This window comes from Manis pentadactyla, chromosome 14 (genome assembly GCF_030020395.1).
Source record: "Manis pentadactyla isolate mManPen7 chromosome 14, mManPen7.hap1, whole genome shotgun sequence".
NCBI lineage: Eukaryota > Metazoa > Chordata > Mammalia > Pholidota > Manidae > Manis > Manis pentadactyla.
The window spans coordinates 76740701-76757375 of record NC_080032.1 but is presented as its reverse complement, the minus strand read 5'-3'; the positions used below and the strand labels follow the sequence as shown (position 1 = coordinate 76757375).

General features: G+C 38.4%; 1 protein-coding gene across 2 annotated transcripts in view; it reads right to left on the bottom strand.

The window, feature by feature from the left end:
• PDE3A (phosphodiesterase 3A) overlaps nucleotides 1-16675 on the bottom strand; it is a 314743-nt gene that overhangs the window by 55962 nt on the left and 242106 nt on the right. For both annotated transcript variants that reach the window (XM_036889380.2, XM_036889381.2), the window contains 3 exons: nucleotides 13968-14225; nucleotides 11997-12151; nucleotides 6568-6692 (listed from right to left, as the gene is read on the bottom strand). In XM_036889380.2, the coding sequence (XP_036745275.2) occupies nucleotides 6568-6692; nucleotides 11997-12151; nucleotides 13968-14225 (538 nt within the window). The remainder of the gene's footprint in view (nucleotides 1-6567; nucleotides 6693-11996; nucleotides 12152-13967; nucleotides 14226-16675) is intronic.

Sequence of the window (16675 nt, the reverse complement as noted above, 5' to 3'; positions counted from 1 at the left end):
ATGGTGTACGATGGTTTTGATGTATTTTTGAATTCGGTTTGCTAAAATTTTGTTGAGTATTTTTGCGTCTACATTCATCAGGGATATTGGTCTGTAGTTTTCTTTTTTGGTGGTGTCTTTGCCTGGTTTTGGTATTAGGGTGATGTTAGCTTCATAGAATGAGTTTGGGAGTATCCCCTCCTCTTCTATTTCTTGGAAAACTTTAAGGAGAATGGGTGTTATGTCTTCCCTGTATGTCTGATAAAATTCCGAGGTAAATCCATCTGGCCCGGGGGTTTTGTTCTTTGGTAGTTTTTTGATTACCGCTTCAATTTCGTTGCTGGTAATTGGTCTGTTTAGATTTTCTGTTTCTTTTTGGGTCAGTCTTGGAAGGTTGTATTTTTCTAGGAAGTTGTCCATTTCTCCTAGGTTTCCCAGCTTGTTAGCATATAGGTTTTCATAGTAGTCTCTAATAATTCTTTGTATTTCTGCGGGATCTGTTGTGATTTTTCCTTTCTCATTTCTGATACTGTTGATTTGTGTTGACTCTCTTTTCCTCTTAATAAGTCTGGCTAGAGGCTTATCTATTTTGTTTATTTTCTCGAAGAACCAGCTCTTGGTTTCATTGATTTTTGCTATTGTTTTATTCTTCTCAATTTTATTTATTTCTTCTCTGATCTTTATTATGTCCCTCCTTCTGCTGACCGTAGGCCTCATTTGTTCTTCTTTTTCCAATTTTGATAGTTGTGACATTAGACCGTTCATTTGGGATTGCTCTTCCTTTTTTAAATATGCTTGGAGTGCTATATACTTTCCTCTTAAGACTGCTTTTGCTGTGTCCCACAGAAGTTGGGGCTTAGTGTTGTTGTTGTCATTTGTTTCCATATATTGCTGGATCTCCATTTTGATTTGGTCATTGATCCATTGATTATTTAGGAGCGTGTTGTTTAGCCTCCATGTGTTTGTGAGCCTTTTTGCTTTCTTTGAACAGTTTATTTCTAGTTTAATGCCTTTGTGGTCTGAAAAGTTGGTTGGTAGGATTTCAATCTTTTGGAATTTACTGAGGCTCTTTTTGTGTCCTAGTATGTGGTCTATTCTGGAGAATGTTCCATGTGCACTTGAGAAGAAGGTGTATCCTGTTGCTTTTGGATGTAGAGTTCTGTAGATGTCTATTAGGTCCATCTGTTCTAGTGTGTTGTTCAGTGCCTCTGTGTCCTTACTTATTTTCTGTCTGGTGGATCTGTCCTTTGGAGTGAGTGGTGTGTTGAAGTCTCCTAGAATGAATGCATTGCATTCTATTTCCTCCTTTAGTTCTGTTAATATTTGTTTCAGGTATGTTGGTGCTCCTGTATTGGGTGCATATATATTTATAATGGTTATATCCTCTTGATGGACTGAGCCCTTTATCATTATGTAATGTCCTTCTTTGTCTTTTGTTACTTTCTTTATTTTGAAGTCTGTTTTGTCTGATACCAGAATTGCAACACCTGCTTTCTTCTCTCTGTTGTTTGCTTGAAATATCTTTTTCCATTCCTTGACTTTAAGTCTGTGCGCGTCTTTGGGTTTGAGGTGAGTCTCTTGTAAGCAGCATATGGATGGATCTTGCTTTTTTATCCATTCTATTACTCTGTGTCTTTTGATTGGTGCATTCAGTCCATTTACATTTAGGGTGATTATTGAAAGGTATGAATTTATTGCCATTGCAGGCTTTGAGTTTGTGGTTACCAAAGGTTTAGGGTTAGCTTCTTTACTGTCTTACTGTCTAACTTAACTCGCTTGTTGAGCTATTATAAACACAATCTGATGATTCTTTATTTCTCTCCCTTCTTATTCCTCCTCCTCCCTTCTTCATATGTTGGGTGTTTTGTTGTGTGCTCTTTTTAGGAGTGCTCCCATCTAGAGCAGTCCCTGTAGGATGCCCTGTAGAGGTGGTTTGTGGGAGGCAAATTCCCTCAACTTTTGCTTGTCTGGGAATTGTTTAATCCCTCCTTCATATTTAAATGATATTCGTGCTGGATACAGTAGTCTTGGTTCGAGGCCCTTCTGTTTCATTGCATTAAGTATATCATGCCATTCTCTTCTGGCCTGTAGGGTTTCTGTTGAGAAGTCTGATGATAGCCTGATGGGTTTTCCTTTGTAGGTAACCTTTTTTTTCTCTCTGGCTGCTTGTAATACTTTGTCCTTGTCTTTGATCTTTGCCATTTTAATTATTATGTGTCTTGGTGTTGCCCTCCTTGGATCCCTTGTCATGGGAGTTCTGTGTACCTCTGTGGTCTGAGAGGCCATTTCTTCCCCTAGTTTGGGGAAATTTTCAGCAATTATTTCTTCAAAGACATTTTCTATCCCCTTTTCTCTCTCTACTTCTTCTGGAATGCCTATGATTCTTATATTATTTCTTTTATATTGATCACTCAGCTCTCTTAAAATTCTTTCATTCCTGGAGATCCTTTTATCTCTCTCTGCATCAGCTTCTCTGCGTTCCTGTTCTCTGTTTTCTAGTCCATTAATGGTCTCTTGCATCTCGTCCATTCTGTTTTGAAGTCCTTCCAGGGCTTGTTTTATTTCTGAATTCTCCTTCCTTAGTTCTTGCGTTCTTGCATATTTCTCTGCAAGTCCATCAGCATGGTTATGACTTTTGTTTTGAATTCTTTTTCAGGTAGACTGGCTAAATCTATCTCCCCAGATTCCTTCTCAGGGGAAGATGTAGCAGATGCCGAAGCTGTCTGGGTTAGTCTTGTCTGGATCATATTTTTTTGCCTTTTCATGTTGACAGGTGCTATTGACTGTCAGCTGGGAGGGCCAAAATTTTCACTTACTACTGGTCTTTCTTTACTGGGGCAACTGCGACCCCTAGTGGCTTGTGTTGGGTAATTGCGTGTAGAGTGGGTCTTTGTGTCTTGCCCGGCCGGAAGGGAGAAATTTCCCTTTCTGTGGGCGGAATTTGTCTCAGGCTGCTTCTCTGCTTTCGCAGCGCCCGGTGGGGTGATGGATGGGGGGGCTGCTTGACTGTTTGCCTCCGTGAGGGGTCTCAGAGCTGTTGCCCAGGGGGTTAGTGCACCCGGTTTTCCCTGTAATTTCCAGCTGCTGTACTGTGACCTGGGTTGTTTCCGTCAAGCTGTTAAGTCCCTGTCCCTTTAAGACTTTCAAAAAGCCCCCGCTTTTCTTTGTCACAGGGGCATCAGCTTCAGCACCCGCTCAGAGGTCTTACTCCCTGTTTCCCCAGTATCCAGGGCCCCCTGGGCACGTACTGTGTCTGCGCTCTGGCCCGGATGGCTGGGGCTGGGTGTTCGGCAGCCCTGGGCTCCGTCTCCCTCCCGCTCTGCCTGCTCTTCTCCCGCCGGGAGCTGGGGGGAGGGGCGCTCGGGTCCCGCCGGGCCGGGGCTTGTATCTCACCCCTTTCACCAGGCGCTGGGTTCTCGCTGGTGTAGCTGCAGTCTGGCCACTGTCCTGCGTCTTCTGGTCTCTCTTTTAGGGCTAGTTGTGTTTGTTGTATTTTCAAAAGTATATATGTTTTTGGGAGGAGATTCCCACTGTCCTACTCACGCCACCATGTTGGCTCCGCCCCTGCCTACTGCTTCTTAAGTCCTCCTTAGACTCTCCTCACGTCTGCCATGTAAAGGGACTTTTCCTGGCCTCTGTTCACATAGTTTACTGAAAACCAGGTAGCATCATAGTCCATTACATCAAACACAGCAAACCTGCTTTGCTCAGTCAACCCCTCCAACATGCCATCAATGCAAGGAAACAAGGGACTCAAAACAAAAGGAAGGGCCCATCTGATCAGGGAGAACTGTAATGGAATTCCAGCTCTGGGATTTCTTGATGGATTTTTTTTCCCTTTTGGCAGACTTTCAGGGATTTGTTTAGTTGAATTCAGCATACAGAGGCTATAGGTTATTTTACAAACATTTTCTCTGCTGTGCTAGCAGGGTTAAGATGTCACAATCTCTTCCCAAGTAATCATGGTGGAGATAGTGTATTATATCGCAATATTGGAGAGGGGCTCTTGCCATGCCTGCGGCTCTCATGTCCACCATTTGTCTCTGGGATATTGCAGGTGGGCATTCTTTCCCATTTACACTTTGCCTTTTCTTCCTGAATGCAGTCATGTGAATGGGGAGTGGGACAGAGGAAGATGAGGTTGGTCCTCATATCTGTTCCATCGTTTGCTTTATTTCCAGTGGACACGCTAACTTTTATTTTCAGGGTTAAAAAAAACTGATGTGTAATGGACACGTAAGAATGTATTAGTTTCAGGTGTACACCACCAGGATTCAATATGTCTAGACCAATTTTAAGATATATCTGCTGCCAAAGCAAACACAATTTTCAGCTTCTGACTTATCGTTCTGGTTACTTTAATTTTATTACCTAAATAAACTAAGAGACAGAAAAACAAATCCTTCCATTATCTTGTACTCAGCCAAGAACAGGACACCCCCCCCAAAATCCTAATTTTAAATTATCTCATTTTGTTCTCAATTTTTCTTCTAGTATAAAGTTATTAGGACAAAAAAGAAAAAAAAAAAAGGACTCAGAACCAATTGTGTGAGCCTGGGCAAGTTACTCAACATTTCTGTGTCTCGGTTTCCTCATCTCAGTCCCTTTCCTGAGCTACACCAGAATGTAAAAACACTGAAATTTGTATTTCATCCCTTGAATTATACATTATTGTCTGGTATTTAAACTCTGTCCTCAAAAAACTCTTTAAAAATACCCATTACATATACGTATATAATGTTTGTTTGATGGGCTCTTGGCTTTCAAATTTATTTATTTACTATTTAAGGCGGCCTCTTGAAATATTAGTGGAATGTAAGTACTTATTCTCAATTCTGTCAGAAACATTACCATTTTGAGTACTTGTGCTTCTGGCTACAATGCAGTAATTTGTAGTAAATCTATGACTTCTTTGAATGCAAATAAAAAAAAATGAGTTAAAAACAGCTATAAAGGCAAGGTAACCAGTTCAGGGGGACTAGGTTCTCAGAGAAAAGATAATCTCAGAAGGGGGAGCCAAGATCCTGTGAACTGTTCTTCCCTTCAGACCATTACTTACTGACCACTGGAATGGAGCAAAAGGCTACAAATCCAGGCAGAAGGATGCAGCCAAGCTTTTAGCAATGAATGCCGTGAAGCAGAGGACACAGAAACAGGAGTTTGGGGTTGCCATGGCAGCCAGATCTCGACTGTCTAACAATCCAGTGAGAACGGGGCAGTTTTCCCCTTGAACCATCTGGTGAATTCTTCAACGGCTGTAAAAGGAGATCAAGGAACTAAGCAGGGAGCTACCAAAAATTTCATCAGTTGTCTGCAGTGCTAAGAGGTGAAAACTTGGAGTTAGGATGTTTCAAGAAGGAGAGGTAGTAAACACCCTAAACTCTCAATTGTGATTTTTGGAGAGGGGGTCAGTCCGGAGACAGAATCCTACAAAAACTGTATTCCACTTCTGTGTCAGCAAGATTAAGATTAAATGAAGTAGTTTTCCCTGAAACCATTCCACTTTCCTTTCTGACACTTTATGGTTCTTAATTTTGATATGTAAATTCCTTACCACAGCTCCCAGGTCCTGTGTACGTATCTGTTTTCGCCTCCCTTTCTTCTTGCTAACTTTGCCCCACTGAGAATCTTCAGTTCCTTAAGCTTTCTCCCCATGTGTTGGGTCTTGTTATCTCTCTTCCTTATCTTTCACTATTTGAAAGTCTTCCCTCACTTCCTTATATAGTAATAGCTGTTGTTCTATTTATATTCTCCACTAGAATGAAATGAGAATTCTGTGAGGAGAGGAGCTAGATTTGGCTTATTCACTGCTATACTCCTGAAACTTCTGAGATATTGTTGAGATAGTCAGGACTCCTCAAACATTTCTGGAGTATATGAAGCTTAAGGGAAGGGAGACGCTGATGTCTGAAAGTGTATGGCTGCACTGACACCAGCCTGGAAACCCCCAGGCAGTAGTTAGAGGCCGGATCAGAGATGGGAGAAATCACATCAAATTTCATTTTGCATCGTCTGAAAGGGCCAGAAAGCCTCTTGCCCACGGTGTTGCTGACTTGTGGACTTTTCCAGAGGGCTATCAGAGATCCTGACTTGTATTTTCTCCAAATTTAAATAACACTTCCTTTCTTATCTAGATATCCAGAGGGGAGGGGAGTGAATGACATAAAGTAAGAATTTCTCTGAAAAAATTTATAATATGTATAGTAAATGAAGCATTTCCTTGAACTCATATAAATACTATACTTCTCTTGACACCAAAATAAAATTGAACTTCAATAAGTCCATCATTAGTTTTTAAATCATGAGATGATGCTTCCACCTTATCCTCAACGGGGACACTGATTTTCCATTCATCCAATAAGTTCAATGTAGAGTGTCTGGTACAGCAACCTGGAAAGAATCTGTTTCTTCACATAAAGTAGAAACTCAAGTAGCTAATTTGTTATTGAGGCTTTTCCTTTTTAGAACAGTCAAACTAAACAAATCCAAGTGTCAGGCATCCTCAGAATCTTAATTTCAACACTTAAGGCTTAGATCACCCCAGGACTGCATACTCAGAGAGAAGTCTTCTCCCAATAAGTTACTTACCTGGTCGATTTGGCTTTTTAGCCTTTATGTGGTTAGCTGTGGACACAGCATAGGATGAAGTGAAGGATCTGCTTTTGGTGAGGGTCATCATCACTGGGTTATTCCAAGAATCAGAACTAACAGCACTATGAAGACAGAGCACAAAGAAAAATGAAGAAATTATTCATCAGTTATTGGGACAGATCTTGCCATAATACAACAATCATCTATTTCCATAGCAGACTTGCCAATCTGAACCACGGTTCAGGTTCAGCAACAGAACCACTTTATTTCCAAACGACGAATAGGTTATCTCTACTGCAGGTTATCTCTGCTGTGGTAGTCACTCATCAAACATACTGAATCAACAAAAGAAGGAAGGTAACTTTCCTGTTTATCCAATTAACAGGAATCAAACACCTTCTCATTCTATCACTATGATCATGTTCTTCATAGATGTTTTAAATACTCGGCAATTTAACTGGTTAAGATACAGGTGACCTTACATTAGTTATGAATGATCCTTTCTTCTATACTCTTTATTATTTATTATTCTCAGTGTATCTAAATTCAAAAATAAAGTGCTTATAAAATCATTCAGTGATAATGTTCTTTGCAGTATTTATTTGTGATGGAAAAGGGTAAGACAGGACTTAGCCTACAATTTCTTTCCAAGTAAAGCCCCTAGAAAACATGCTAACACTGGACCTGATACTCAACACATTATGCTCTTTACTGGAGAAAGGTAGTGGGCAGTGCGTCCTTATCTAGGGAATTCTTTCAGCAGTATATTCTTAGTCTGCTAGGTTATTATTGTAAATCAATCTGGAATTAATAGATCTATGGAAGGTGGGGACGGAGAATGTTATATAGCCATGTGATTAATGGGACATAAATTTTGAAGGTGATCCAAACCAAAATTTATCTGCCTGCATGGCTCAAAACCTTATATGTTAAATCTGAAACAGAATCCACTGTAATTTGAGAGAGAAAACAATTTAGGAAGCCATGCTGACGATCTTGGGCTGCTCCGGGGGAAAAAGCGCTCGGTCTGTGTTTTGCAAACACCTGTGCGCTTTGAAGCATTAGTACCTCTAGCATTGGGTAAAATCTATCAGCATGAGTATAATGTGACAATTTGTTTCTCCGCCAATCTTAGATTTACACTGTAAGCGGGACATACCTGGTCTGTCTGAGGGGCTTAAATAAACCTGAAATTGAAGGAATCATGGGGTCGTGAATGAGTGGAGATTGTCATGTAAACTGTATAATTAATTAGGAGTTAATTTGAAGGTGCTCCATAACCAAAATGGCTTTCCCTATGCAATCAACATTATACATGGAGTGCTTAGAATCCTGTGTGTTAAATTCAAACCCGAGCATGTGCTTAATGTGGAGTAAAAGGACTTTTAGGGTGCTACGCTAACAGTTTCAGACCTCTGGAGGGGAAGAATGCTGCCCAAGGGCTTTGTTATTGCCTGTGTCCTTTCATTACTGGTAAATTTAGCAATGAGTAAAATCTATAACTTGTAATGAGTCCGACTTAAGACTTTGACATGTATGTTACCTGATTACTTCCCTTTTTTATTTCCATTTTCAGAGTTTTCCTCAACTGTTGACCCAGGTATATTTAAACTTCATCTTTTCCTCTCACTTCTAACAGCAGTTTACAAAGTATAGTATAAAGAGGCAACTGAAATATGGACTACACTCCAGCAATTATCAAATGCAGTTAAGGAAAAGTGTACGAGTGGTATTTGTTTCATATCCTTTTTGGAAAACTCATTCTAGGCTTTCTAGGCATTTCAAAAATGATGAGAACTCTGAAACACTGAAATCAAATAGAACTTTGAATCTGAGATAGATAACGACACTATTTCCTTATAACCTCATTTCCCTTTCAATTTATTTTGCTGGATTGATTGACTTTTAAGACTTACTGTGAAGAAATTTTATGTAATGTACATGCGGTCTAGGAGTTTTAATTTCTTAGTACATTATACAATGAATAGGTTATTGCTTTCCAATGTAGACTTGTAAAAAATAAGAGCTTAAATTAATTGCATTTATTTTAACTTGTATAGTTTTCAGATTTCAAGAAGTTATATTACAAAGGCTAGCTCAAGAACCACCTACTGTTTTATTCTTAAAATAACATTTAAAATGTGTTCTTTTTGAAAAATTCCTAAAGCATAATAATATAGTACCTTTTATATATGGGAAAATTCACGAACTTCAAGATAAATAAAATTCTAGCCATATATTCCATTCTTAATATGATAAATAATAATTTATTAAAATACCTGTTCTTGGTAACATAATAAATCAACATATGTATAGAGTGTATGCATCACATATGTATGCAGTATAAATTACTGGCACTTCAAATACATTGCTTTGTGTGAACTTGACAATAATTTTCAGCTTTGCACTGACCCTTGACTTTTAGAGGCTTCTTTAGATCTCATGAATATGTAAGATTTGAATTTTGGAGACAAAAATAGCCTGGGGCAACCTTTACTCATCTCCTCCTGCTGACACAGCAGGGGAGAACTGTCTGCCTGTCTGATGTAGGAAGATCTCAACCCTCTCCCACAAAAGTGGAATTTATACCTTAGTTCTACCCATAATAACTTCATCCCAGGTCCTAAAAGTTTTGCCAGGTCCTAACAGTTTCTTTTTCCGAGTTGATAGCCTCCTTTCTGCCTAATACCCAGAGGCAGGAGTCAGTTCCAAGGCTGACTGGAATGATTAGGGTGTGACTGATTTCAGACTTTTCTTTCTCTTAAGACTTCTTTTTAAAGTATTAACTGATATTCTTCCACCCAATTTACCTCCCAATCGTGCCACAGTTCCTAGTTCTTCCTAAGGATTCCCTGCAGTGGGTACTGAGGCTCAGGCTGAGGACCTGCATCTCTGCGTGGTTAGGCCAAGATCCTTCTGATTCTCAGTCCAGTAACCTTTCTACACGCTCAGGAGTAAACCCTCCAACTATATACAGAAAAGGAGACAAGCTGAGGACTGTTTCTAATTTTCACTTCCCACGCTCGTTTTTCTTCTGATCACTGCAGTTCTCAAAGAGCCTCACTAAAAGGACAGACATGGAAAGGAAGAAAAGGGCTCCAAGGGAAGAGACTGAAAAAGGGAAGACTCAAATCAGTTTTGCAATTATTCAGCTGCTTTCACAATGGGTTTCCTAAGTGCAGAAGCCTTTAGCTTCGGTTTATAAGCAGGGCTGGAGATTATCTGTGGTTATCTTTTCATTACTGGTCAACCAAAGCTAGCTGTATCTAATGGAGCCACTGACTTATATATGCTTTTCCCTTAAAGGGGGAACATTCTCTTTGGAATGGGTTTCATTTCATCAAAATGGTGAAAAAGTTGTATCACTCTCAGATTTATATTAGAACTTTTAAATAGGACAATGAAATTGTGTAACAGTCAAGTTAGACAGTGGGAAAAAGTATACCCAGGCAAGACATCTATGAGTATTTTTAGGACAAAGAGAATGAGTGGGATAATATGCTATTCCTTACATAGTTTGAAAATAATTGAGTATCTATTTGTTTCATAAAGTAACAGGCCCCTTGGGGGAGGTAAGCTCATGAAAGTTCTCGAAGCTCTCCTCATGATGATTTCAATTTCAGCCCCCAGTCACATTCAACTAAGAAAAGACAGGAGTAGGAGAAATGGAATATGACCAGAAGCAAAAAATGATAACAGAAAGTAAGAAGACATTTAAGACCTTATGAATCAATTTTTGGTAGTGTCATTCTATGGAAAGAAAATCATGGAGCATTAAGTGTACATGACAGAAATCTTGTCAAGGTGTGTTGGTAAGACAGGCAGTGTCTCTAAAGATGCACACTGACAACATAATTCATTTTCTAAACAGATACTGAACTGTAATACTATTCACTACCACTTATTTACTGCTTATTTCAGCATTTGCTGCTGTAGAAATTGACAACAGTCAGTGTTTTCAAAGGAAAATATTATCAATGACTTATAATTTCAAACATTAGAAAATGTTCATGAAACAGATTGGGTATCATCCTCCTGTGATGATATTTACAAGTTTTACAAAAGTCCAGGTAATAACGTGGAATTACATTGATATGTGAAAGAATCAAGATTTCCTTCTGATTCCATAGATTTATTAGACTACCAATGTTAATAGGGAGGAAGCCAATTAACATATTTTTAATCAAGAAAGCAAGAAAAGTCAGCAGTCACTAAAATTCTTATGATTTTAAATATTTCCATTTCTCAGCCAATCTCAGAATGTTGCTTTATTTATAGTCAAGTCGAAGATTAGGAGAAAATTACTTCTTATATTACCATTATGTAGTTCAACAAAGATGTCATCTTTCACTCTTTAGGTCATTAATAAAACCGAGGCAAATATTTCAAAAACCTGAAATCATGTGGTAAATGTTCTAATAATCATTGAATTCATATAAAATATGCTATTTTTATTCTAAATAGAAAAGGACAAATAGCCCCTTTAAAAGAAACTCCTTCATTATGATGTTGCCTTCAAAATTCTTTCTAGATCTTAACATTATCTTTCCTTTACCTTTGGTAATTCTGGCTTTTAAGTCACTTTGTAAAATTGAAATTAATATACTAAATGAAGTTTATTAATTTTTTATTAATTTATAGTTGATATTATATTAGTTCAAGGTATACAACATAATGATTTGATATTTATATATATTGTGAAATGATCACCACAGTAAGTCCAGTTAACATCCACCACCACTCATAGTTACAAAATTTGTTTCTTGTAATGAGGTTTAATATCTGCTCTCAACATTTTCAAATAGGCAATGCAGTATTATTTACATAATGTAACATGTTGTACATTACATCTCTATGACTCATGTACGTTATAACTGGAGGTCTGCACATTTCAATTCCTTAACCCATTTTACCCCTCCCATTCCCACGCTTCTGTCAACCAACAATCTGTTTTCTGTCCAAATAAACTTTAAGTTACCAAATATGTGAAGACATGTAGTTGCTTTTGGGATGATTATCTTTTTGATCTGATCTTCTGTCTTTCATATTTCAACAAGGATAGCTGGTCTGGTGAGCTGGGGGAAAATCTAACAATCATTTGCAAATCTCAGGTTGGATGACTTTAAGGATCTCTACATGGATCCCCGTCTAGGTAAAATCTACCCTACCTTCAATCTGGGCTCAATCCTTCCATCTAAAGTCACCAGTAAGCATCACCTCAATGAAGTCACTGTCTACATTTACATTTAAGACCACACAACACAACTTAAGCCTAATTATCTGATGTTGATCCCTGCACTGCTCTGCATTTAAACCATACGCCTTTCTCCAGCCAACTGTAACTGGTTAGGCGTCCCTTACCCTGTAACTTAGCTGGGTAAGTAACTTCTCTGAGAGATACGAAACCAACAGGAGTATTGCCTGACCTGGACGAAGGTGCTTCATGCAGTTTGATGCTGGCACTGCGGTCCCTCCGTACTGGGGCGGGCTCCAGAGTGGGAAGGCCAGTGGCCGACGTCGTGGTTGTCCATGTTGATGAAACTCGTCTCAACAAACCCGGGGGCAAACTCCTTCTCAGGCGCTAGGAAGAAGGAGTGCTGACTTCATTACCAAGCATTTTTTTCCTATTACTAACTTCCATAATATAATGGTAGAGAATGGGTTTTTAATTCAAAGTAAATTTATTAAGCCAAACTGCTTAATATCACCTACATAAAATTTGGATATTCAGAAATACAATAAGTCTCTGGCCAAAATGAATATTACAAAATTAACATTTTGGAATAATTTTTAGTTACATTAGTTGAATAGGATTTATACACCTATGCACATATATTACTTCTTATGAGAAGTTTTCCCCAAAAGTTACCTGTTTGGGACATGGATTAATTTCTATCATCTTGCACAACAGTCTCTATACCAAAGTGTTTATTGATTTAACTTTAATTTCTTGATTTACAAATGACAGGAGATAAGTGGAAGGGTATAACTTGCAAATGTACCGCCTCTCTTGCGGTTAACATGTCTTAGACATCAGGCATAGGGGTAATGTCACTGCACCAACTTCTCTTACTAAAAGACTCCAGTGGTTGGCCTGCAACCCTCTCTTTATTAGTTCTTCCCTTGCCATATCCTAAACAGGATATGAAGCATCATCAGAGCTGAGGCAAGATTCCAGGCTTACCAGGATGAGTAAGCACTGGCAATCCAAAGAGGGCCTCAATCTTACAAATTAATGTGAGGGTATTCATCTAATACAACTACAGCAATTGTTACAATATGTGCTCAACCCACTTTTATTTGTGGCCAGCTGCTATGTAGGCATAATTTGCAAACATGTATTCTGCTCTTCTAAAGATGGTGAAGAGCTTTGAGAAATGAGTATATGGCAGTTGGGATTCAAGAATAGTTCTGATACTAAGTAGTTTCTACTATATCTTAAAGACCTAAGATGTATTTTAGAAAGTAATTCAATAAGAAAGAAAAGGTCAGACACTGTAAATATCAGGATTATTGCCTATAAATCTGCCAGTGACTTCATACTTGCTTTGAGACTCAAAGGAATCAATTAATGTCTCTCCGATCCTTTACTGTCATATCTTTAGCCATACCTTTCTCAGGGAAGTGGACTTTTGGAGAAAACTATGTAAACATATGTGAAAACTGATTAACAAAGTTGTGTGAAAAACACATTCTGAGTTAAGACATTCACAACAGCAATACTGACTGGCTACCAGCTCAGGGGGATGGCTGCTTATTTACCAAATAGATAGGCAGGATCTACCACAGGTGACTTAAATTTTGATTTTTTTTTTTGCGGCAGGGGGGGTGCTTTTAATGTGAGTTGTTTTCAACTAATGTCAGTTCTCAACTGGGTGCAGGATCCTATCCCATACATTTACTTTTATAAAACTCTTTTATACTCAAGGTAGAAAGAAAGAATCACACAAATCACAAAGGCCATCTTTTATTTTAAATAACCTAAAATCAACTAAAACTGTTCTGAGTTCAGAACTTGTTGGGTCCTGAAGACCATGCAGGGTCTATAAAGGGACATAATACTGAGAAATCAAGGAGTGAAGGAGCCTGGTGTTTCAGAAGGCAATGGATTTTAAACAGAATCCATACTAGAATGGGAACAGGGATTATTTCTGGTTGGTGTTTTGCTTTGTTTTTGTTTTTATGTTAATCCTTATCCCACAGAAAAGGGACTGGCATATGGAAGTATATCAGTTATAGGGACAGAAGGCTTCATGTTTAAATTTTTATTACTTTGGTTACGATGATCAGCACATCTTCACAGAGTCACTAATATGAATCTGCATAAGGGTTTGGGGTGACAAGACGATGAAAGAAAGTTGTATGACAAAATCCAGCAGTATGACATTAATACCTACCTTAGGAATAGCCAGCTTGTCTTTTTCCGAGTTTTCTTCAGAATCAGAACAGGTATAGTTTTCACTGAAGGAAACGACAGGATTCACTCTGGGCTTGTGAATGGCCTGGAAGGTGAGCTGGGTGCTGAGCAGGTTGCTCACTGCCCTCAAAGACGTGCACACATTGGGGGGCAGAGAGGGGTCTGCCAGGAGGTCAGTAATGAGGCCGTGAGCCTCACCCATCACAGCAATATCCACAGTGATACTGGTTCCTGAAGACTGAGACACCAAACAAAGGAATGGTCAGCTGGAAAGGCCTGAACCTGAAGGACAGAAAATGAAACTGGGCTTTTTCTGAAAAAACAGACTGAGTTGACCTTTTAGGACTGCAATAAAGTAACATTCAAATCACATTTCTATTTCAAATTCTGCCAAAATCTGCCATGGTTTTCGCCATTTTTGTGTTCATGGTGCATTTTTAAATGCCGGAACTTGGGGAGGACATATTTGGTGAGATTAAAAAGATAAACACTGGTTTTTAAAATGCAAGAAGTTTCAGACAGCTGGGAAAAACTTCATATCAATCACTCTTTATAAAGAACTTTACATTTTAATGCATGTTATTTAGAAATTTCATCCTGAAAGTAACATTAATATGCTATAAAATTTTAATTTCAGCATTTTTTAAATTAAAGTATCATTGATATACAATCTTATGAAGGTTTCACCTGAACAACATTGCAGTTTCAACATTCACCCATATTATCAAGTCCTCCCCCACAACCCATTGCAGTCACGTTCTATCAGTGTAGTAAGATAATTTTAGCAATGTTTTAATGTGATATTTGAGTCCGGCACATGGTTATTATTCCACTAATATTAGAGATAAGCACAAAAAGCAAGTTAATTTGTGTTCAGGGTCACAAGTTCTCCCCTCTTCTTGTGGTTGGTAAGATGGGAAATTTAGTTCTAAAATTCCATGGCGTATCGGTCATATTCTGCCAAACTAAAAAACAGAGGATAAGAATGTTCTTCACCCTGATGGTCAGGCCAGAGTACAGGCAAGAGGGAAGTGTGACAGGGAGGGCAAGCATGAGGGGCTGGATAAGCTTGCAGACAGCAGGCAGAGGGCCACTAATATTGGGAGGTTCCCACAGTATGAGGCACAAGGAATCTACACAACTTTAAATTGTAGAGCACAGGGATTGGAGTGCAAGTTCTGGAACTAAGCTACCTACATCCAAATCCTGACTCCTGACCCTACCACCTTCTAGCTGCATGATCTCTAGCAAGTTTCTAAGCTCACCATCCTGGGATTTCCCCATCTGTAAGATGGATATAGTAATAGTATCAACCTCAGAGGGTAATTAGAAGAATTAGAAGGGATAATATATGTAGAATACTTAATATTGTGCTGGCAATTACAAATGCTCTCAACAGTAATAATGGTATAAATAATAATTATAATAAAAATTCTGGAATTTTTCAGTAAGAGGCTATTAGAAGTTTGGCTATATATTTGGAAGAAAAACAAGTTTTAATCATTCTCTTAAAACAAACTTTTAAAAATAACTCCAGAGAGATGAAAAATTTTAATGAAATTATAAGCTTAAAAGAAAGTATGAGATATTAATTAATAATCTTGGAATGTTAATAATATGAATTCACAAACTGTCAAGGAAACATCAGACAGATCTGGCTACACAAACTTCTACATAAGAAAATGTACCATAAGCAAAGGTAAAAAAAAATATATAGGAAATGTTTGTTCCAAAGAGATGTTAATACATACCCAAATGAAGAGTTTCTAAAAATATCAATAAAAGACAAATCTGGGTAAAGGGAATGAACAGACAACTCAAAGTATAAATAATCAAATATATAAAAAGCAACTTGACTTTCCAATTTTTAAAAATTCATATTAACATAAAAACTTTTACTTATCAAGATGGCAAAATAATAAGAGATTGACAGCCACATATAAGTAAAGGCTTGGGGAAATAAGCAGTGAATAAAAAACATCCAATATTTTTGGAAGGGCATTTTGCTGAGTCTATCAATTTTGTTTAAATGTATGTATCCTATGAGCCAGTAAAACAATGTAGACATATGGTCTAAAGAAAAGTGACAAATATGTAAATATATAAGGACAAAGACCCATAGGGTTACAACAGTGCTCTAACAACAGCCACCAAGTAATGTAGCCATAAATGCCTATCAGTAGAGAAAAATGTTAAAAAGAAATTTGTATTAAAACTATATATTGTAGGAGCTGGCAGAAAAAGATGACAGCATGAGAAGTGAGGCAGAAATCTCCCAAAACCACATAGAACATGAAAATATAGAAAATGCAACTAATCCTGCAAAAGTGACCTGAAGACTGTAGAACAGACTGCCTACATCTGGGGAAAATAGAAGACCTCACAGAAAAGGGTAAAGTAGCAAAGCTGTGATCCGGTGGAACCCAAGCCCTCCCCCAACTCAGCCCACAAGTGGGAGGAAGAGAAACAGAGCGAGGAGGGAGTAGAAGCCCAGTACTGCTGAATGCCAGCCCTGGAGATTTGCTTCAGGAGCACAAACCCACATTACATGGTGTCCTGGAGATTAGAGGGGTTGAAAAGCAATGATGGGTGGAATACTCAGAAAAACTGAAATTCCAGCTGCTTGTGGAGAACAGATCCACACAACTAGCCCCCCTGGGACAAAAGAAAGGCAGACAGTTAGAAGGA